This window comes from Anabas testudineus, chromosome 5 (assembly GCF_900324465.2).
Source record: "Anabas testudineus chromosome 5, fAnaTes1.2, whole genome shotgun sequence".
Lineage (NCBI taxonomy): Eukaryota > Metazoa > Chordata > Actinopteri > Anabantiformes > Anabantidae > Anabas > Anabas testudineus.
The window spans coordinates 3731068-3754384 of NC_046614.1; the positions used below are offsets into that span (position 1 = coordinate 3731068).

General features: G+C 38.2%; 1 protein-coding gene across 3 annotated transcripts in view; it reads right to left on the bottom strand.

Moving 5' to 3' along the window:
* Nucleotides 1–2771: 2771 nt before the first annotated feature.
* The window catches only part of cadpsa (Ca2+-dependent activator protein for secretion a), a 174366-nt gene continuing 153820 nt past the window's right edge, over nucleotides 2772–23317 (bottom strand). For all 3 annotated transcript variants that reach the window (XM_026344705.1, XM_026344706.1, XM_026344704.1), the window contains 2 exons: nucleotides 4999–5103; nucleotides 2772–3780 (listed from right to left, as the gene is read on the bottom strand). In XM_026344705.1, the coding sequence (XP_026200490.1) occupies nucleotides 3607–3780; nucleotides 4999–5103 (279 nt within the window). In that variant the 3' untranslated portion in view covers nucleotides 2772–3606. The remainder of the gene's footprint in view (nucleotides 3781–4998; nucleotides 5104–23317) is intronic.

Consider the following 23317-nt stretch of genomic DNA (forward strand, 5'->3'; position numbering starts at 1 on the left):
TATTCTAAACTGCTGTGACCCTGTCTAAAATGTCAATAATAAATGGATATTCATCACACTATGATTCGCAAATAATTAAAAAGTTATATTAGATTGGATAGTATAAAAATAACACATTCCACTATGTCCTAAAACAAATTACTTATTTTGTAATTTTCTGTTTTCTTATTTTCTGCTTAGACGGCTGCCCTGATGACCCAGCCCCGGATAAGCAAAAGTCAAAATGAGCAGATGTTTTTCAAAAACCAATTGATACACAAAACATATTTTGCCATTCACTTTTATTTAAACTAAATTCTTGATGTTAGTGGGTTCTAGAAGGCAGAAGCATAGTGAACCCACCAGTAACTTCACATGTGGAGAAAAGACACCTCTGGGAATGAATACTAGGGACATGCAGTCTTTGCAAACAGGACAACAGAGCTCTAACAATTCAGTATTTTGTGCACAGTTGACAGAGGTAATGTAGAGGCAAACTTCACTTCCCAGCATGCATTATAAAAATGTGGATTTGCCCCATCATACATTCTGAAATCCAGTACAGGGCACATACAAGAACACAGATAATAGATGACAAATAAACTCTTATTTAAATAATATACTAAACTAAAACTAAACTCTGACTAAAATAGAATATTTGTTTTAAAAGTGAAATAAAAGTGGAAAAACTGGGTTATCACTGTGATAAAAGTATCTATATATCTACTATCTTTTTCACTTTCACTATTCACTAAAAGAAAAACAGAAAATCATTAGAGTTTTTAAGTTGATATTGAACTCAATTACTGATTTATCTGTAGGCCGTTCTCAAATTAGTGATACAGCATCACTGCAGCTCTTTCTAGTTGAAGACATTAATTGAAAACATCCTCTTTAAAGATCATGTCCTGCAATATCACTGCACATAACACATACCACCATAACACACAGATTTGTTTTTCATTTTGGATACATTTTGCATTCATTTTATTATTATAGTTTGTACACCATTTCATGTCTCATGCAAATAATCTTGTTGAGCGTAAAGGTTTATAAAATAAATGTTTGAATTTGTTAATTTTTCAAATTTGTAACCTCTTGTCACAGCTGTATAAGAATGAGAATACCACCTCATCTTTGTCATCATTGAGTGTGGGCTGTATCACTGCCAAAAGAACTATTTTCCATGTATTTTTAATCAGGCGATAAAAGCTGACAAAAGCAGTAGAATGACTTCTGAAGTTTTTAGTCTATACTCAGCTTCAGCTAAATTCATCAAACCACAGCCGAAGGCAACTGCAACAAGAAAGAGCAGGACATCACCACAGATGCAGTACAGGCCTGGCAGAGCATTACATCACATCTGGTGATGGGTTTGACTGACAATTTAGTTCATGATTTTGTCCAAATTGTTTAGTATAAGCACATGGAGGTTGTCTTATTTCAAACCCACTGTTGTGACTGTTGTGGCTTACAGAGACAAAAAGATGAAAACTGTGTTCAATTCAATTAAATTCAATGTTATTTATATAGCGCCAAATCACAACAAACGTCATATCCAGGCACTGTTACAGTGTTTAAGGTTTAGGATCTTACAAAATATAACTGTAAGGGAATAAAAACTCCCTTTATGGAAGAAACCAGGAAAACCATGCTCAGGGTTTAAATATATATCAGCTGACTATATCTACCCATTATCTACCAATTTCTGCTGCTTTGCAATTCTCAGGCCAAATTTAAAACATATAGAGTAGCTTTTGTTAAAACCTTAAATAAAAAATAGAAAGGGGTGTGTCAGTTTGCACTTATTTCATTACATGTTTCAATCTATGAAATATTCATGTGACATAGGGTACCTGGGACAATGTTTTGCAAATACACAACAGAAAGTTGCACTGCACAAGTTAAAGAACTAAAACGTGGCCATATGGAGGTTAGAGGCACTGTTAAGACATTTTAACAGTTTGATAAGTGTTTATTTGTCATCTTACACAGAGTCAAAGTAGAAGATCATAATCAGTAACTAAGACAGCTTTTCATAGACCTAAGCTGAATCTAAATGAGCCTACAGTTAGTGGTTGTTTAAATGCTCTGTGGGAGAGGAACCTGCTTATTTTTAGTGGTAGATACACTTAAAGTTACTGCCCTTAGCAAGTTCCATGTGTTTCTGGAGATGCAACCAACTTTGTATAAAAAATATCCACACACACAGACTAGAGCCTGGTCTCTCACTTTTTGCCTGTGCTGTTATGACTTTACTGTATTTCATAGAAGACTATTCTAGCGCTGATATTTTAGAATTGATGAATGATGTATGCTTAGACCTATTTAGATTGAATTTTTATTAGTCTATTTGGCTCACTTAATTACCAAGTAAGCCACATGTGAATGTGATCACCAGGTAAGGGGGCTAACAATGGGGCTTCTCAAAATTTGAGTTTCCCTTTATATGTAAACATTTGAGAGTTTTAGTAGTTATTAGTAATATCTTACAAAAATTGCTACATTTCGTCATCAATCAAATTTCTTAATATTATATTGGATTTCAAATTGCTTTGTGAGTATTCTTGTGACCTTTTTAGAGAAGCATCAGGCACGTTTTGAATATAGACCTGACACTGTCACATTATATCACAACGCAAAATTTCAAAAAGTGTTAAGATTTTATTGTTTGCTTCATTACAAAGACTCTTTACAACAATGTAACAGCGGCACTCACTGCACATTTGTATAGCATAATGTAAAGACATATTCATATCACTTATAAAGTATGACGTTCACAAGCTTGGGAACAAATTGGTAATCCATATTGCTTAAGAACATTGGAGAATAAATTTAGAAATATCTTGTTTGACTATCTGACTATGTTTTAATTAGAATTTTCTAAGTTGATTATGACTGGTCAGTCTTAACCAAAGAGAAACCATCTGTTATAGTGCCATTTAGTTCAACTGCAATATGACTCTGACAGTGAGAAGACGACAAGGCATTTTATGGAACACTTAAAAAAAGACATCTGTATGTGTCTCATTTGAAATCACGGTATAGTGGCCTGACTCACTGTTGTGTGTCACTGGTTCTTTTCCAGCACAAATGCCTTAAGAAAAACAGTGCTCTGTATGTTTGCAAAATGTGAAATCTTAGCAACAAACAACAGCAAAGCCCATTTACAGACTTTAGGCATTTTGAAATGCATAATATAAGTACATTATCATTTGTCATGCCTTATAAGAATTACAAATCAATCAAATGCAATAACCTGCCTCTCTTATTTATAAGGCTACTTTTCATGGTGAGTGTTTCCAGTCACATTTGTGCTTTGTGCTGCTATTGAAAACATACTGTACTTGGTCACATTCAATGTTTAATTTAAGGTAGTGCTAGAAATGTTAATTTAAAGCTTGATGAGTACTGATAGATCAGAATTATGCCATCATGAAAGTGAGAGTCACAAAACTTACTTGTTGTATTGTGACAGAAACATGGAACCTTTACAGGGATGAAAACCTGACAAAGTGAATAATGGAGGAAACCAGTTAGAATGTTTGTTCAGGCTGCTTTACCCACATGGAAAGGCTGCATGAGTTCCCAGGCAGTGCGATGAAAAGCTAGATTGTTGTCTGTCATCTAGTTATCGTTGTCCTCTTCATCACTGTCCTTCATGGAAATGCCTTGCATCCCTCCTTCTCTCACTGAGGCAGTAGCTTCTTCCAAGGTCAGACGGTTTCGCACAGTTTCATACATCTTACTGTTTAATGTGGAGTCCAGTACTCCTTGAAGGCGAAAGTCACGGTACTTTTTCTATCACAAACAAAAGAACAGTTGGCAAAGACATTCAAGTTATTACTTTACAGGATTGTAAAAAAAGATGTACTGCAGCTTATGTCGTCATATAGCAGGCATGCCAGTCCTTTTCTCCCACTTGGTATTGGCTCACGCTACTTGCTTTTCTTGGTTTTCCATCAGGCAAAAGTTGTAAATAATATCTGGTACTTTGGTAATACCAAAATATGATGTGAAAACACTTTGCTTGCTGAGAAGCATCACTAAACAAACTTAATTTTTTTCCAAAACTCTCCAGATTTTTTTAGCGGTCTTTCATTTACTGCCTTTACCCTCTACAACATTTTTCTCCTTGCTGTGACAAACAAAATAGGCATCAGATCCCCATGTTGGCCAGTTACACTGACGCTGAACTATATTGCTAGGTATTTGGTCTACCAAGACTATACCAAGCTAAACACCACAGCCATATTTTTGTAGACGACACATGACTGCATGAAATAGTAATGACTGAAAAACACTCAAAATTCCAATTTCAACACTTTTGATGGTCTATACTATAAAAGTGTTGAAAGTGTTGAATCACTTGATATACTTTAAATTGTAACAGCCTCTTCCTAGCCTACTAATATTTGTTTTGTGCTTCATGTGGTCCTCAACCAAATTTTGTCATGTTGAAAAAAAACATTATTTATTTTTATAAATGAAATACTATTAGCATTAATTAGATTTTTGTAATATTTGGCAATAAATGTGATCATTGATTGGTTGGGTCTAGTTAGACAACCAGAAACAAACCAAAATATTTAGAAAGTGGTAGAATTGGTGAAGACTGTACAACAGAGAAAATTGATGAAAACTGTTTAAAGTTTCAAGGAATAATATTGGACATAGCTTTCTTTCCCACTCCTCCTCCCGAGACTCTGAAAACTTGAGGTCTGCCATTGTTCTTACTACAACAGACTGACTCTGAAAACAGCCAAATGATAGCATCAGCACACAAGCCATGGACAGTGCTTATTTGTCCGATACATGGACAAACACAGAAGTCTCTCTTTTCCTCCCATCCTCTCTAGATCTGAACAAACTGTGTATTTATTTGTTTTTGACTAAGACATTTTCACTGTTTGTTTACTGGGTAAAGTTGTTGAATGTAAACTCCCTGCTGCTGTGGACTTGTTTATTAAGCCCCAAACGGGGGGGTTATATAGGCTCTTTAAGGAAACTGTTTCTCACCTTGACAATCCTGATGAGAATTTTCAGCTGATAAACATGGAGCTGGAGGTCCATGCGGTCCGTCAGCCATGTTCCTATGAGGTTCATAGTGCTGGTGTACCATTGCTGTAACAGACACAAAACACACAATATGTGTCATATATTGACGCTCTGTCACGCAAAACCTTTCATCTTCAGAACACACAAATAAAAGAGCACAATTTGAACATTCAAAGCATAGAATACTCAGTCCTAGGATTTGATATCTATAATCCAGCAACATGCTTGTGGTGTATGAGAAAGTCATCATTGTCATTGTTGCAGTGTCAGGTGAAAGTTGAAAAATCCTCAGCAGTAGTCAAGTTAAATGAAGATGTTCAAGTTGTGTTGATCACACTGCCTCATAAAACTTCCATTTCTGGCCAAGACCTTTGAATGAACGTTCTTTAATCAAATGACTGACTTCCTTTTTGGGAACGGCCTCTCTGATGTCAAACGATCCGTCTTCAAGATTGGTCACTCTGCAGAAACATCTGGTTGTAACTTTAAGGTATTTTGGCAGGGGCAGGTTTCTAAGTCTTACTGCCTCTCCACTGGCGTACCGCAGGGCTGACTTCTTCTACTCCTTTCTATTTATACTACATCCTTAGGTTCCATTATCCAGTCACATGGCTTTATTCTGTCATTGCTATGCTGATGACAAACAGCCCTTCCTTTCCTTTCCATTGGATGATTACACTGTCTCACTACACATCTCTGCATGCCTTGCCTCTGGTTATATTTCATCTTCACTACTGCAATATCATACAGATGGGGTTACCAGCATGCACAATCAAACCCCTACAGATGATCCAAAATGCAGCGGCACGTCTCACTTTTTAGGTATCTGCACTGGCTTAATGTAGCGGCCCACATCAAGTTCAAAGCTCTGATCCTTGTCTACAAAGTGGTCAGCTCAACAGCACTGGCTTAGCTGAACTGCAAGCGAATGACGTCTTGTGGTCCCCTCACATTACCTCAAAAGATCCCTGGCAAAACGTTTCAGCGCTGTGGTTCCACAATGGTGGAATGACCTACCCATCTCTGCATGCTCAGCTGCCTCACTCTCAATTTTCAAAAACTTGCTGAAAACAGAACTCTTTCGAACTTTTCTCTGCACTTAAAACCCTAACAAAAACTTTCACATTGCAGTTTTATGCAAAGCAGCTCTTCCTAGAGCACTTTATTTTTTGGTTCTTCTCCTTGGCTTAGATATTTTGGATAAAAAGTGTCTGCCAAATACCTAAATGTAAATGCAAATATAAATTATAATGCAGACTGTTGTTCTATGGCATTTTTTGACAGACTCTGTCCTAGATAATAGTTCATACTCTTGTTATGTCAAGGCCAATCACATTTACAGGTATAAGAGGCATTTAAGTCTGGGGGATAGATTCTGGTAGATAGATTCATTTGTTATGAAAAAAGGACTTTTGACACTTTTGGCACACAGCAATATGCTCTGAGACAGCTCTTATTCATTCATTAGACCTTTCAAATGTTAGTTTAGCATTATGTTCCAGGGTACCTTTCACTGTTACAGTCGCTGTCTTTCTGTCATTGATGTTTTTATGACAGAAAAGTGAGGAATTTTGGAAAAAGGGTTCCGTGAACTGAAATAATTTCCTCCTCCTAATCAATCAGATACCTTGGTAAGACACTGGAGACCGGACAGATTTCTCCAGAAGAGCTGAGAGAAGAAATAACTATCCTACACAAAACCAAGAATAAGACTGTTACTATTTCTATCATTTACAAAAGTGTTAGAGAAACCAAACTTCAAGTTCACATACTACTATTTAGACAAGCCTTCTGTTAGCAGCCACCACTTCAGGGCACAGTGAGCTCAGAGCACAACGACCAAACAGAAACAGAGCCGAAAGGCTGCAGATGTTTCTCTGTGGGCCCTGGCAGTTGCCATTCTAATTGATGTATAATAATGAGCACGGGTTGATACTAATGGAAGCTGACTGACTTTAAACAGTAATGGTCAAAGCCGAATATACAGAGAGCTGGAAAATAATGGAAAAGGAAATAAGGAAGAAGGGTGTTGCAGTGTGTGTATTCTGATGTGAAATTTCGTACGAGGCTTCTCAGCACAAAATAACAAGCAATGTTACATACTTCATAGTAGCTGCTGAATAAATTTTTCATATCTAAAACACATTTTAAGGTGAAAACTGTCTGCCTCCTATAGCAAAAATGCTAAATATTTATTTAAAATAAAAACTGTAGAATAGTATTTGCTTTCATTGTCTTTTCAGGCTGAAATCTTAAATCAAATCTCAAACATTTAATTAATTCCAACAATTAGAATTGTGTTTACTCAATCTGGATGGGGCTATGAGAGGACGTTAGATTCGGCAACACACTGATCCTTGTTATACAGTATACGAAAGAAAATAAGATACTTTATAGATACCAAATAGATTCCTATGTTTGTGTGGTGGGGTTTGTTGGTACTTAGATTTACAAAGATGTCTATTAGACTAGGAAAAGGTTTTATTACTGAAGGAGAAATTTCAGATTAATCAACAAATCTGCTTCAAGTTTGACTGATTCTGTAGTGCTACAATGACAGATCTTTGATTAGTATTTGTATTAGTTTATGTATCTGCACTAACAATTAATCACCTAATTTTTTTCTTTTATATTTGAATTGCCAAACCAAACTGCAGAGGTTAAAACCTGCTCAGTATACACCCACTTTTATTTCAGACCTACTAAGGCAATAAGAAGCAGAACAGAGCAGATACATGTAGGTCAAGCTCAGTCAGTGGAACACGCTTGAAAGAGAAGATGGCTGTGCTAAGGCAGTACTGGGGTGAATCAGTGAGGCGACCTGGTGCCAGCAGCTTCCTATCTGTCGCTGTGTGCCTGTGAAGGCTTCAGTGTGGCAGCAGGCCTGTGATCTCGCCCCGAGCATAACCCCCTGCCGGGAGGCCAGGCCTGGAGTGACTGATCCACTGAATGACTAGTCTCCCTTTTTCCATCATTCACTCCCTTCTTCACGTCTCCCTTTTCTTTAGACTTTGCACCATGCCACACAGCTCATATCTACAGCCATTTTTGCAGCAGCCATTTTGTGTTGTGTTGTGTTTTAGTCTCATTTTATATACAAAATAGACTGACAGTTAGGTCACAAGTTTTCTTGCTGCCACAAATGGCATTTTGGAGGTCTGTCAGGGACATCTTAGGCATACACGTAAGGCCTGTGATTTTCATCAGCTTTAAGATCTTTTTAATGCCAGTTTGAAAGTCATACCAGTTTTAACATCTAAAACTTAAGTGATTGTAAATCCATCAGATGGTATGTGCATGACTGATATACATTCTCACCAGACATCTAAAACTGAAAAACAATTAACTAAAGCAAGTCTTCTGGGATAGAGGATGTTGTGTGCTACGGGTTGTAAAACAGTTTTATACAAATGTGTGATTTGTGTTCATAATAATAATCCATCAAAATAATCATGAAGATGCTTTTATGCAGATGGTAGAAGGACCAGTTTGCTTATTGTTTGTGAAAGTTCTGGTTGGTTGAGAATACATAATTCTGGTTCGCGGGATGAACTAGAAACCAGAAAGATTTGAACATCAGGACGACACTGGTGCCATTTGTGGAAGTCTACTAAATTTTTAAGGCAAAGAAAGCAAAGAAAGCAAAATGCAACATTCCACTCGTTTTCTCCACAAATGGAGAGTGGCCGGCCTACCAAAATTACTCCAAGAGATGAGGACAGGAGGTCATACATAAAAGAACCAAGAACAACATCTAAAAAACTGCAGGCCTCATTTGCATCTGTTAAGGTCAGTGTTCATGATACAACAAGAAAGAGACTAGGCAAAAATGGCATCCATGGGAGAGAACACAAAGGCATAGAATGTTTGTCAAAAAACATCTTGATTATCCCAAGGGCTGCTGGACAAATATTATGTCAACAGATGAGACAAAAGTTGAACTTTTTGGAAGGTGTATGTCCTGTTACATCCAACATAAAACTACACAGCTTTTCAGTAGTGTGATGGTTTGTGTCTGTTTTAATTGCTTGACAGCTGCTTGCTTGCCATAACTGAACAGATTAATAAATTCTGCGCCCTACCAGAAAATGCTAAATGAGAATGTGCGATCAGTTTGTAACCTCAAGCTCAAGCACACATGCATTATTGAGCATAGCCATGATTTGAAAAACATGGGATTTCACTTCTAAAATAAATAAATAAAAAATAAAGGTTTTGGAGTGGCCTAGTCAAAGTCCAGATTTAATTATGGTGGTGTAGCACAGTCTCAAGTGTCTTCATTTTATAAATTGTTTGCCTAACTGTAGACTAGTGAATTTCTATAGTTTTTGGCATCACTTTTTAACCCTTTTCAGCTTTATGTAAATCAACAATTCTTGATCATAGATCCTCAGAAAGATTCTTTCTTGCTTACATAAGCATTTTCTTCTTGTGTGGAGCAACCTCGAAAAGTTTTTGTGGTTTTTGTCAGTCAAAATAGCTCTAGTCCACACCCTCAAAATAATTTTCTTCCAGGTATGCTAATGCCTGACTCAAATTAGCTTTTTGGAGGTCATTATTCCAGGGATTCACATATGTTTTCCACTAGCACTATGAGGTTTTTATGGTTGTTCTCAATAAAAGATCTTTTTGTGTGTGTGTTATTATTTTAGGGACATCATATTTGTTAATACTTTTGACTTAGCTCAGATTTTACATTTTTCTGACAAATTATTGCAGAAAACCACGAAATTCCAAAAGGTTCACATAGTTTTTTAGTGCCACTAGGCAACCAATGGATGGTTGTGGATGATGATCATGACGGGCAGCTTGTATGCAGTCTCAAATGAAGAGGTCAAAGTTAGAGGCTAGAATAAAAATTCTGGCTGATAAACTATAGGGGCAAAAGAGGTTTCCAAACAGTCTGCTGTTTTGACCCTGCTTTTAGTAGACAATGTTAGAAGCTATTTTAGTACTCTAGCAATTTAATATTGCACTTCCACTAAGTTGGGAGAAGAAACTGATTTTATAAAGAGGAATAACAAGTGATCAAGCAAGGATGGATGTTTCACTATCCTGACTTTCAAAGTGGGATTACATTTAGAACGCACTAGCTCAAATGTTAAGTAGACCACATCTGTGTCTGTTGCTGTCTTGGGCAGTCAAATACAAAAATTATTATTATGTTATTTGAAATTAGAAAATTATATTAGAATGTCTAATTTATGTATTAGAAATGTAATTGTGTCTTTAAGGCCATAGATAGTTTTATTTATCAATTATCTTCACAGTGTCACAGTTCTCCGTGACTTTGGTCGCTACATGTTATCCCAGACTGACTGCTGATACCAAGATAACGGTCATTCCATCTCTGACAGGACTCCTTTGGTTTCATTATTCTGACTGTATGTTTGAGGTTACCGTCACATTACATAATAAAATTACAGTTACATCCCTGATGGTAATTCATGGTGGGTAAGATAATAAAAACCGAACTGTAGTTTGCCTTGTGGTTCAGCAGAGTATGTTACTAAAATTCATTGTCACATTAATCTACTATATGTCCTGTTGACTTTACATTTAGTCATTTGGTAGATGCTTTTATCCAAAGCAACTTACAAGGGTAGGCAGGGTAAGTGTAAAAAGGTCTTAGCCTAAGGACCCCTACTGGAGGTAGGCCACATCTAGGATTTGATCATACCACTACACTAACCAGCCACCCAAATTAAGGCTATTCAGGCTACCCTTGGATCAATGTAGACTGTGGATACCAACATGCTTCTTTTATACAACTTTTTTTCTTTTATTTGCTTAGGAGAGTTGCTCATTTGCAGGAATGGCCTGATCAAATTCTAAAAATGTACAGACATTTCTTGAAGCTGCCCAGTACAACCACAGCCTGACCTGTGGCCAGCTCAATTGGATTATAAACTACAGTTCTTTCTCTCACCAATATGCCACCACTGTCTATATCCAAACTGATTCATAAAGGCCTTGCAGATATCAGATACAGATACAACAGATACAAAAAGTGCCTAGATACTTAACAGTAAAGTGGAAATGTGCTTGCTTAAAGTGACCACATTATACTTAACTTGGTTTTATTTTTATTTTTATCTTGATTTTATTCTGGGGCTGCACTGATTTTTTACTTTTTTTTAACTTTATATCATTTTATGCAACTGCTTCTCTGGCTTAGAGACAGAAATAGCTAATTTGAGCTCTTTCCCCACCCCACTGCTATTGTGATTGGACACCTTGTGAAAGGCAACCGGAACAGTAGACATTACAGTCTGTATTTGAACTGGGCAAACAGCGTCGGCCTTGTAGCACCAAGTTAGCTGAAAAAAAGATAATGCTAGTGCTGCTGGCTAGTGATAGAGCTGCTGTGGCAGTCTTGAGGGGTGCAATTGATGCTGGTTTGGGTGTTTGTGCAGAAGTCAGTGTTTCTCCGGAGCAGCTAATGCTAGTGCTGTGGCTGGTTCAAGTGTTACTGCAAAGGCTGATATTCTTACCAAAGCCCACATAGGCTAGCCCGTGTCAGCTAACACGAGAAGGTGGGTGGGTCCAGTTATAATAATAATAATGTATACTTTATTGATCCCCTTGGGGAAATTGCAGTTGGACAGCTGCTAGACAGTGTCGGCGCTACTATGGGGTTTAGGTGTCTTATCCAAGGACACCTCAGCAAGGAACCGGGAATACGAACCACTCACCCTGGGGTTTGTAGACAACTGCTCTACCACCTGAGCTACTGCCGCCCCAAGAAACAACTGTGGCCTGTACGGGGATCGAACTCTACTCCTTCTATTACTAGTTATTCCTCCTGCCTTCAGCACTGAGCGTTTTCCATTGTTTTGTTTCCTTTGCCTGTCTGCTGTTTACTTGAATTGCAATTTGCTTTGGTTATTGTTAATAAATTTCATATGGCATTGCTTATACTGTTTGGCTCCTGCTCTTGAATCCCCGAGTGCGTATTGGGTTCTTACAAAAAGTTTGTTTGACTGCTCTTATTCCACACAAGAAGACTGGTTGTTTCTTTGCTGACTTGTGCTGACTTTATATATCTTCCTCTCTAAATGGTTAAAAGCAATTTCTTTCACCTTTTCTGACATGTAACTATCTGAGCTGTAAAATCTGCTGTTTCGCTTTAAACCCTCAGACAAGTTGACAGTGCTTTAAGGCAGGCTAAGAGACTCTGGCATCTTCCTCTTAATAAAGTTGAAAGACACTTGATGAGCTTATCAAGTAAACAGTGATGGCCCCTCTTGCTTTGTTCCTCTTGGCAGGAACTAACAAAATAAAATCATCAGAACAGATGAATACACCCAAGTTTTCTTTTTTTAGGCTGCATGAGGATCAGCAGGGGGCTAGCACTTGCTCACAGCCAAAACAAGCGTAACATGGCTCTGAATACATTATGCTATAACCCGACAGGGATCAAATCTGTGATGTTGTAACGAGTTCCATCTGAAGTCTCCATTCCTTCAACCGGGTTATCGCTGTGTGTGGAATTGTGTGGGTTTTGTTACTTCAAGACATACTGATGAAACTACCTATACACAAGCAAAGTGCAGACCCAACAATTCACACACAGCCCCATATGTACACATATACATTTGCCAGTCCATCCCCCCATCGTGCGAGAGCTAGGAGACAGAGCGACCTCCTGCCCCCATCTGACACCATCCCACCATAGCCCCCTACCCACCACGACTCATACGTGAAACTCGCCTTGAAGCCAGCGTTCACACCCGAATCTTCACATGGCACTTGGCAGGGGGGGGCTGCCACCAGCAGGAATTGATGGAAAAAATTGCACACCTCTCTTTCTCCCCAACCCCATCCACCAACTTACCTCTCTCATGACCCTTCTGCATATATTTGTGTAGTGTCATGAAAAGGAACTCCCCTTGTCAGATCTGAAGGGGCAAAACAACAGATAACGCTTGTGGCTTTAGATCAGCAATGTGGCAGTGTCAGTACAACTCTCACTTTCACTCTGCGAGCATGCTGAAGAATGAATGATGAGCAGAAATGTGTATCAGAATACACAAAACTAGAACCACAATGACAAAAATGTTGGGATATTGTGCAAAATTTACATTAAAACAAATGCAATTTGCAAAACTCATAAACTCATATTTTATTCTCAATAGAACATAGAAAATGTATCAAAAGTTTAAATCTGAACAAGTACAATTTTAAGAGAAAGGTAACATGTCTCAAAAAGTGGAACAGAAGTAACAAAAGGATGTAAAAATAAGTGGTCCTAACAAAGAAGAGCTGAAAAAACATTTTGCAACAACTTTTGTGCAAGGGACAGGGCCGAAAAGCAATATTGGTCAGCGTTCTTCAGTCCCTCAGATAGCACTGCATTAAAGACAGCCATAATTCTAAGACGTACATCACTGCATTAACTTACTTCCAAAAATGTGTGTCTATGAACACAGTTCAGCATGCCATCCAAAAGTGTAAGAACATTACAAAGAAGAAGCAATATATAAACATGATCCAGAGACATTGCCTTCTCTGCGCTAAAGGGTCTGGGTGCTGATCTGGCCATTTCACCAACTTAAAATAATTGGTGCTAATTGATCTTGAAATACAATATATAACAAATAGGAGCCAGGACTGTTGAGAGGTTAGAAAGCTGTTTCAGGCAAGAATGGGACAACCTTCCCTCTGAAAATTCCAGCAACTGGCCTCCTTAGTTCCCCGACATTTACAGATTGATGTTAAATGAAGAAGGGATGCTATACTGTGTTATATATGTCCCTGTTCCAAGAGATACTTGCTGCCATGAATTTCAAAATTACCTTTATTTTAAAAAATGGTAATTTTTATTAGTTTCAATGTTTTCTGTGGTCTATTGTGAATAAAGTGTGGGATTATCTGATTTGCAGATCATTGCATTTAGTTTTTATGTAGATTTTGCAGTGTCCCAACTTTTTTGGAATGGGGGTTTGCTTTGCTTGATGGTTATTTACTTGGGCTCTGCCATTTAATATCTTTATGTCATCCACTTTGTGTGACAACATGGTGGTGGTTAATACAGCGAAAATATGACAAATTCATGTAAGAATGTGCTGTTTTTTAATTTAAATAAACCAACAACTGGACAACTTAAAAAGCCAGGACTCCCTAGCAGTTAAATTTGAATGTGGGAGCAGAGTTTGGTAGAGAGAAGAATAACAAATTTGCATTTTTTATACTCATGGGTACTTCCACAAGCTAGGATAAAGCCAAACACACAGCCACAAAATGTCAGTGAAAGGGTAATAAGACATGTATGTTTACACACACACACACACACACACACACACACACACACACACACACACACACACACACACAGACACTCTCACACACACACAACATCCCCAAAAAAGCCCACTGATTTGTTGGGTCAGAGGCCCTCCTTTGTGAGGCCGCTCAGGAGTCTTTGTGCTGCTGTGAGCCAGGAATGTTGAGCTGAGTAGGGGCCTCACCACAGGGGGTACACAGGGATTACAAGCAACCTGGGACTCTGCCTCTTTCTGCCTCTGCTGCTGCTCCTATGTGTAAATTTAAATTTGAGCACTGGGTAAGTTGCTATTATACCTGTTGAGTACATACAGGAGAATAATAAACTTACCTGCAGTTAATGATTATTATGCTGAGTGAAATTTTGAAGTGGGGTCATGCTTGTGGTTTGGCTCGGCCATTTAAAATATAGAAGTGGAAGTACAGTGTTGTTGTTTCCCTGATGCTGCTGACCAAATCTCTGTGGTAAGGGTTAATGAACTACCTATTGGTATGCTAATGACTGAATTTACAGTGGACCCTGGCTAATCCTTAACTTTACTGTAAATAGAGGAATCAGCCAAAATCCATGCCCTTAATGATAAGGATAAATGCATACAGCTGTTTTCACAACAGCTCTCTGTTATATAACCAGAACATCTCTATTCCTCCTTGAGTTATAGAAGTATGGCCTGAAATAGCAACATCACAATGGAAGTCAGATTCCACTAAAACTGTAAAAACACAAATCAGCTTCTATAAAAAACAAACAAACAAACAAAAAAAAAACATTTCACACAAGTACAGAACAGCTCACGGCCCAGAGTACCACACCATCAGTAAAACTTGGTAGTAGTTCTGACATGGCTTAGACATGTATGGTTGCCAAATAGAACTAGTTCACTGGAATTTATTTATCGTTACAAAAACAACAGGATGATTCAGATTCAGCCAAATGCAAAACTTATTTAAGAACATTTCATCCATCAGTAGCACAATTCTAGACATAAGATCAATGCAACCAAAATATTTGTTCAGATTGAAGAAGGAGAAAATCCTTGGCTGGTCCAGTCAGTTACCTGTAATTCTAATAAGCTGCAATCTGCTTAGCCTACTAAATACCAGACTTAATGCAGTGAGACCTGACAGTAGCAGGGTAATCTGAAACTAGCAGGGTAATGCAATAGACGCTTGGTTGAACATCACCAGCAAATTCAAATCCAAGTATGTGCTCTTGTACATGAGTCAGAAACTTCAGGCAGTTTTTCCTCTGCATTTTAAATATGATGATTTTGTTTCACTTGAAGCTGGCCAATTACCTTTAAACCCTTGCAATTTGAGCAGAATGTGTTAAATGGCTACATCTCCCCCACACGTCTTTCATTGTGCAGGCTGCATAGAGTCACATAATCAGGGAAACCTACTACTCTACACAGAGGAGATTAAAAGTCTGTATTGTCATTGCTACACTAAGACCATGTATGCAAGCTGTGTGTGTGTGAGAGAGATGGAGAGAGAGAGAGCATGTCCTGCTGAGACCCAGCTGTGTCTGCAATTAGCAGGAGGCATGGAATGATGATTGCTGGTGCGGCAACACTAATGCCAAGTGACAGGCTTGCTTGTGAAGGAGAAGGAAAGCCACACAGTGTTATAAAGCAACACAACTCTTTCTTTCAAACACATCTTTACACTCGTGTACACACATACCCTATATATGCACAGTCACACAGACAAGGAAACAAATAAGTATATGGGTAGTGGGGCTGGGGTGGATTTAAATCTGGCTGCAAGACATTATGCACTTTGGACAAAGAGCTTGTCTAATCCTACCTGCTCTGCTTTTCAGAGCCCACCGCTGGCCTATTCTAGTCTTGCTCCCTAGCTCAGCAGACAGGGCCCATTGATGACAACACTCAATTACCATAGTAACTTACACAGTAGGTCAGGACCCCCCCAACATCAACAGTTCCACGCTCACCTTGGCAGCAGGACTAAGCTTGACCCTCAAAGAACAAATTGAGTTTTTTTTTTCCACAAGAGGCTAATGGGACTCAATAACTTGTAGTAGATGATGTCATTCCTGAAGCCATGTCCACACCAATTTGGCAAATTCTGAAAATGCATCTTTTTTTTCTAATCTTATTTCCTGTGAAAACCACAGCTTTTTACAAATACCACTTCATGGTGTATACTTTTAAAAACAAACAAATATCTGTTGTTGAATTGTGGATGATTACTGGCATGCTGCATGATGGAAAAGGGTAAATTAAGTTATTTTCAGGCATATAAGGATATATAATATCCAAATGTAGTATTCATCAAATCAACAACAGCTACAACATTGAATTTACAAATATTCTGTGTATCCCATAACTTTTACCTTTTTATTTGCACAGATGCTTGTTGCATCAATTTTTTAATACTGCATGCAACTGCTGGTAGCAAAATACTAGACCCAGCAAGCCCTGGTATTTGTTATAAAATTTACAACCTTATGATTCATTGATTGGTAAGAAGGCTTTGCTCTGAACATTTTCATGTGACATCATAAGTGCTTGCTTGCCTAACTAACAACAAGCAATGTGTATGAGGCAGGAAGGGCGTGGATGCACACACTGTATGGGCATATCATATTAGGATAAGTATGCAAAAAAATAATTATCTTTAACCATTTTCTTTGTTAAATGCAACACAAGTGTTCATTTGACATATGAACATGTTGTCAAATGTATCTACCTCAGTGTGGACAGACAAGAAAGGGGCTTTTCACAGAAGCTGAATGGGGCTCAGCATCTTGTACTGGATATTGTCATCCTCTGACTCTCTCTCTTTCTGTGTTCCTCTCTTTTGATTCAAGGAAGTGGGTATGTTAAGAGGAGGAAGGAGCAGAGGGGCTCTAGAAGTAGGGCTAAAGTAAAGTTTTTGGCTCACCAAGCTCACAGGTCTCAAACTGTTTTGATTGTGTTGGTGACACAAAAGGGAACTGCAGCAAACCATTGACCACAGTATGGGCACAGCTGGGATAGCAACAAAATGGGCTCAGTGGGCATTTCAGCCAGGCAGCTGGTTAAGGAAAGAGTGTTGAGAAACAGGATGCCGGCCAGCCTCAAACCAAGCATTACAGGAGAACGGTAAATGTTTATCTCCTTTCCAGGTTTTTTTTCAAGTCCTACAATCTGGTCTTTTATGAAATGCCCATCTCCTTCTACCCACAAGTGTCAGTTCAACGTACAAGTGAGATTAAATAAGAAGCAACTTAATAAAAACACAGTGGTTTGGAGAACAGTTGGGTGTATATTTGGGGCGGTGGGTGCATGGGGATGGGGGGTCATGTTGTGAGGAACTAAACAGTTGGAATTACGGTCAGCAACCAGTCATTGAGTAAACATACAATGAGCGACCAAAAAAGCTCTGTGGTGGACAATAAAAAGAGAAAAAAAGCCGCCAGCTTCAGGCCCTGAGAAAAGTGAGCCATTCTACTTACAAAGAGTCGCTTAGGGGTGGGTTGAGGGAAGGAAAAAGAGGGCTAAAACACTTGTGGGCTCAGGAACTCTATAGGGGGAGTGAAAATGGAATAAGCCAGCAAGCACTTGAGGGTCCCACCGAGCACCTGAATAGGATAGAGGGGTGGAGCACCAGAGGGGGGTATGGGGAAGGTGAATGGCCTTCTTTTTGGGTCCAATTTGTCTCTTTTCACCCTGCTTGCCCTGCTCTGGCTCTGACAGATGTACAAAGACAGAGCGGCGCTGGGCCACTCATCCACATACGCCCGTGAGCAGCTGTCACTTTTGTTGGACAAGTTAATCAAACAAATGCCACCGTACCTCCCTTTTTTAACAAGGAGGAGGGAAACAGCGATGGAAAGGGGCTGTAAAAGGGTGTTACAGACCCGAGAGATTACATGTGTGTCCTTGATCAATTTATCCTGGTGGCCCTCATCAATAAACCAGCGGGGACTGACAATGGAGAATTCTCCATTAAACTTACATTTCTCTCCTCTGGGAATGATCATGGCTTTAGTGTCCTTAGCTGTTTTCTACTGGCAACATGGCGATGGGAATGCTCACAGAGGATTTAGAGCTGAAATAAACAAGGCAGGGAAACTCTAAGCTGCTTACAGACTTCATTAAAAGGAAGTGAAACCTTTTCAGAGCATGTTTTGACAGTCACACAGAGTCAATCTAAACTATCCTGCTTGACTGGTCTTTTTTATTTTTGCAACCATTATTTTCATTCATATTGTTGTGTAATCCTTTTGCAGTTATTTCATGTCACCCTAAAATGGATTTCTGCCATGAAGAACAAGGAAATGTCAATGCAGTCTTGTAGTCAAACTGCAAACATCTAGTCAGTTTCTCACAGACACACTAAACTGATCTGAAAGACTCAATCCTGCTGTTGTTGTTATAATGGTTCATAGTCTTACTGTTGCAGGTTAATATTAATTTATTAACCACTGACTGTGTTTCATTGAAACTGTACCTTCTTTATTTAGATCAAAATAAATCAACTTTAAAAAATGTATGTCAAATCAAATTCTAATCAAAAATTTGGGAAATAGGTTTTTGTTTTACATTAGCTTCAAATATTACTTAAAACAAAAATTTAAAGATATCACATTTTCAACCATGTCACCAACCTTTATACATGCTTAATGCTGAAGGTATGGTAATTGTATGTCAAGTTCTCAACTTTTTACTTTTTTAACTTCAAATAAAAATACGTAACTTATTTATTGTTCCAACATCAAACAAAAGCAAGCAATAGCATATCTGACAGACTGAGGGAGTCTGTTGCCTAAGCTTGATTAAATTGTTCACTTGGCATGGGTGTATGGCTGGGAGTTCGTGACCAGAGATCGCAAAGTGGTGAAGCATCCGCAGGCAGCCAAATGGAACCTCCATCACCCACTAGTTCACATTCTCTATCACCACCACACCACACCCATCCACAAACCCTCTGTGACCAAAGTACATCAACGGAGATGACAACAATCTTAAATCCCCTGCCCTTACTCCACTCTGTCACAGCCCATCCATCCAGCTGTAGGTAAGTAGAGCAAGATGGGAGGAGCAACAGTGGTTTAAAAAGCTCTTTAACTTTCGTCACACAGAAGTGCAATTTTGCCACGCCTGTGAATCTGATAACTACCCAGGGTCAACGGAAATACTTCAAATCAATCAATGAGCTGCACCCCTAATCCCTTCCAGGCAAAGGCAGATTAAGTGTATAATTGACCTGTGTAATCCCTGTATTTGCAACTGCAGTCCTGGAGGTGGGGGAGTGAGAGGATTGTCAGGATGGCAAGGGCTCTACAGCACCATCTCTGGCTTCCTTCCTGCTCTCTTTTTTTCTGCTTTCTCCCACCTGGCTGGCATGTTTCTTGCTTGTTTTGGGTTAAGGCGGAGTGTCAAGAGACAGGATGGTTTGGCGTGTCAGTGCAGGGTTGAACTTGGCTCAGGCTAAAGACATGACTTTTTTTAATCAATGATCCCAAGGGTGGGTTACACTAAGCCCTCCCCCCTTCAGTATTATTTAATCACATCTGTTTTAATCTCTCTTCAGCCACTCTTTCGATAACTAAACCAGTAAGGGAAGGCGGGGAGAAAGGATGTAGGGTGACTAAATAAATTTCTCCTATTACTTTTACCTAGACAGACAGTGGTGCTCTGAAAAATAATGAAACACTAGCAATTTCAAAAAAACCCAAGCAAATGCAAAACATATCTTTAAATTTGACAACTTACTGTATGTGCATTATAAAATGTGCTGTGAATAAAAATATTTTGGAAACACTGCAAGTGGTACCAAACACAAGCTACTGTGATTGAGACTCAGGTTAGATGCCATTACCTTTCAGGTTAGATTTTTTACTTAAGTTTAGTTATCATCAATCTAAGTAAAATTTTTTACAAATAAAATCAGAACTATTAAAGAAAACATTGAACAGATTCTCCCTCCATACAGCATGGATAGACTCGTATTGTACAACAGCTCCAGATTTATTTGTAAGACCACACTCGTACTTAGACTGCTTCCTTCCCACAGATCATTCTGAATTAATTTTAGTAATTAATTAATCTAACCTTCAACATGTCTCTTAGACCCCATCCCGACTAGACTCCTCAAGGATGTCTTACCTTTGATCAGCCCGTCCATATTAAATCAGATCAATCTATCTTTACAAACAGGCTACATAGCACAGGCTTTTAAGGTTGCTGTAGTCAAAGCTCTACTCAAAAAGCCTACTCTGGACTCAGGGGTTTTAGTAAATTATAGACAAATATCCGATCTGGCTCTTATCTCAAACATTTTTGAAGAGGTAGTTTCTAAGCAATTATGTAACCACCTGCACAGGAATAACTTGTATGAAGATTTCTAGTCTCAGGATTTAGAGTACATCATAGTACAGAAATGGCACTGGTAAGGGTCACTAATGATCTCCTATTAGCATCAGACAATGGACTTCTCTCTATACTCATTTTGTTAGATCTTAGTGCTGCATTCGACACTATAGATCACAACATTTTATCACACAGACTGGAACATGTCATGGGGTTAAAATAAACTAGGTTGGTTTAAATCATATGTATCAGATAGATTCCAGTTTGTGTATGTTGTTAATGAGTCTTCCATGCACACAAAAATTAGTTACAGAGTTCCACAGAGTTCTGTGCTTGGACCGATTCTTTTTACTCTAAAATGTCCTCCATATGCAATATTATTAGGAAACACTATACATTTCCATTGCTATGTAGATGATACCCAGCTATAATTATCTATGAAACCAAAATAACTAATCAATTAATCAAACTTCAAGCATGCTTAAATACATCTCAATCTCAGAGACACTATGTCTAATCACATTCTTACCCTAGATGACTTAGTATTGGCCTCAAGTAACACTGTGAGAAATCTCAGAGTTATCTTTGACCAGGATATCTCCTTTACTTCATACATAAAATAAATCTTGAGAACTGCCTTTTTCCACCTAAGGAATACTGCTAAAAGTAGTCCCAAAGCGGTGCTGAAAAGAAGAAGTCGATGCATTCGTTACTTCCAGACTGGAGTATTGTAATTCACTACTGATAGAATGTCCAAATAACTGTCTAAAAAGCTTTCAGTTAATGAAAAATGCTGCAGCCAGAGTTCTGACTGGAATTAACAAGATAGATCATATTTTTCCTACGTTAGCATCTCTCCTTTGGCTTCCTGTAAAATCCAGAAATGAATTTAAAATTCTTGTCCTCACATATAAATGACTTAATAATCAAGCTCCATCTTATCTTAGAGACCTCATTGTTCCATATTTCCCAGCAGAACTCTCCATTCTCAGAGTGCAGGTTTATTTGTGGTTCCTAGAGTTTAGAATGTAGAATGGGAGGCAGAGCCTTTAGCTATCAAGCTACTATCTACTATGGAACCAGCTCCCAGTTCAGGTTCAGGAGGCAGACACCACTTTAGTTGTGCTTCTTCCTCTCTCTCTCCTGCTCTCTCTGTAATTTTCTATAGGTATCCTCGGCTTTGGAGCTGAATATCTCCAGAATTTAGTTGCCTGCTGTTCTTTTCTCTCTCCTCTTTCCACTCACCCCAACCGGTCGAGGCAGATTGCTGCCCACCATGAGCCTGGTTCTGCTTGAGGTTTTTTTTCCTCTGAAGGGAGTTTTTCCTCTTCACTGTTGCCTAAAGCTTGCTCAAATAGGATTGTTGTTTTTTTTAATATGTAAATTTTTATGTAATTACACTCTGTAAGGTTAAACCTTACACTGTAAAATGCCTTGAGATTACTTCTGTTGTGATTTGGCGTTGTACAAATAAAATCAAATTGAATTAAATCTAATAAAATGTCATAGAACATTAGGCATATTGACTTTGGAAAGAGTTCCTATCAAATGATTTTGAAAGACATGCGTGTTTCTTCACTAAAAATGTTTTTTCATTTACTTTCTATATCCTTTAAATATATAAGGACAAGTTCATGTTTTACTCTGGTAAGCCACTGTGACCAGACAGAACAGACTTTGCTGGCCATCTTCACATTTGTCAGGTTTGTGTAAAATAAAACATGCTTAAATGATGTGTTGATGTGATTTGAATTGTAATCTCTTTATCAAGTATCCAATTGGCATAGTAGGTGATTGTAGAGTTCTCTCATTCTAAACACTCAAGATTTAAACTCACACTCAAAAATTTAAAGACTTTAATCTTGTCAACCAGCATAAAAATGTGCCCCAATGGGTCATAAAAAGTCTTGCAAAAACAAAATGGATTACATAAAGGCAAGTGAAAATTGTTTTCCAAGCTCTCTGTTGTCATTAATGTTTATTATTTTTATTTTATTTTATTTTATTTTTTTCATTTTTTCTTAATTATAAAATTTTATTCTACAACATTGTTATTTTTATCCTTAGCTGCAAATGTTCTGAAAACATGCCTAAACCAACACTGTAATGAATTGCAATTTTAAGAAAAGATCCAAATAAAGCCAATAAAGCATAATTTCTATGCAAAAGCCAGCTTTTTGTGAGCATGTATGGGTCATAGGATGTAATCCACACTGGGGGATACAGACAAAACTGACATATAAATGAAATCTGCAGCCCACCAAAGAAGAGCAGGGGCAACTTAACAAAGGAAAGATTAAGAGTCCTTTCTGACCTTATTTCAAGAGGATGACACCCCCCAAACCTACAACACACACTTTTCTTTCAACATACAGTGGTGTAACATATCTACAGTTTATGTTTTTATTTATGTCTTTACTCATTGTAAACTGATTATTGATAACCTACATTCAACAACTTGATAAAAGAACAAAAATACATCTGCTTTTGATGGCAGTTTATTTTTACATTTTATTTGAATATTTCCACACCTACAACAGATAGATCTGATTGAGCGTAGGTCTTTTCTAACCCTCTCCAAATGGAATGTATTTGGCCACCATAGTTCCATGAGTTGTCACATTTCTGAGAAATGTATAATGGTAATGGACAGTCTTTGGTTCCCTTGATGT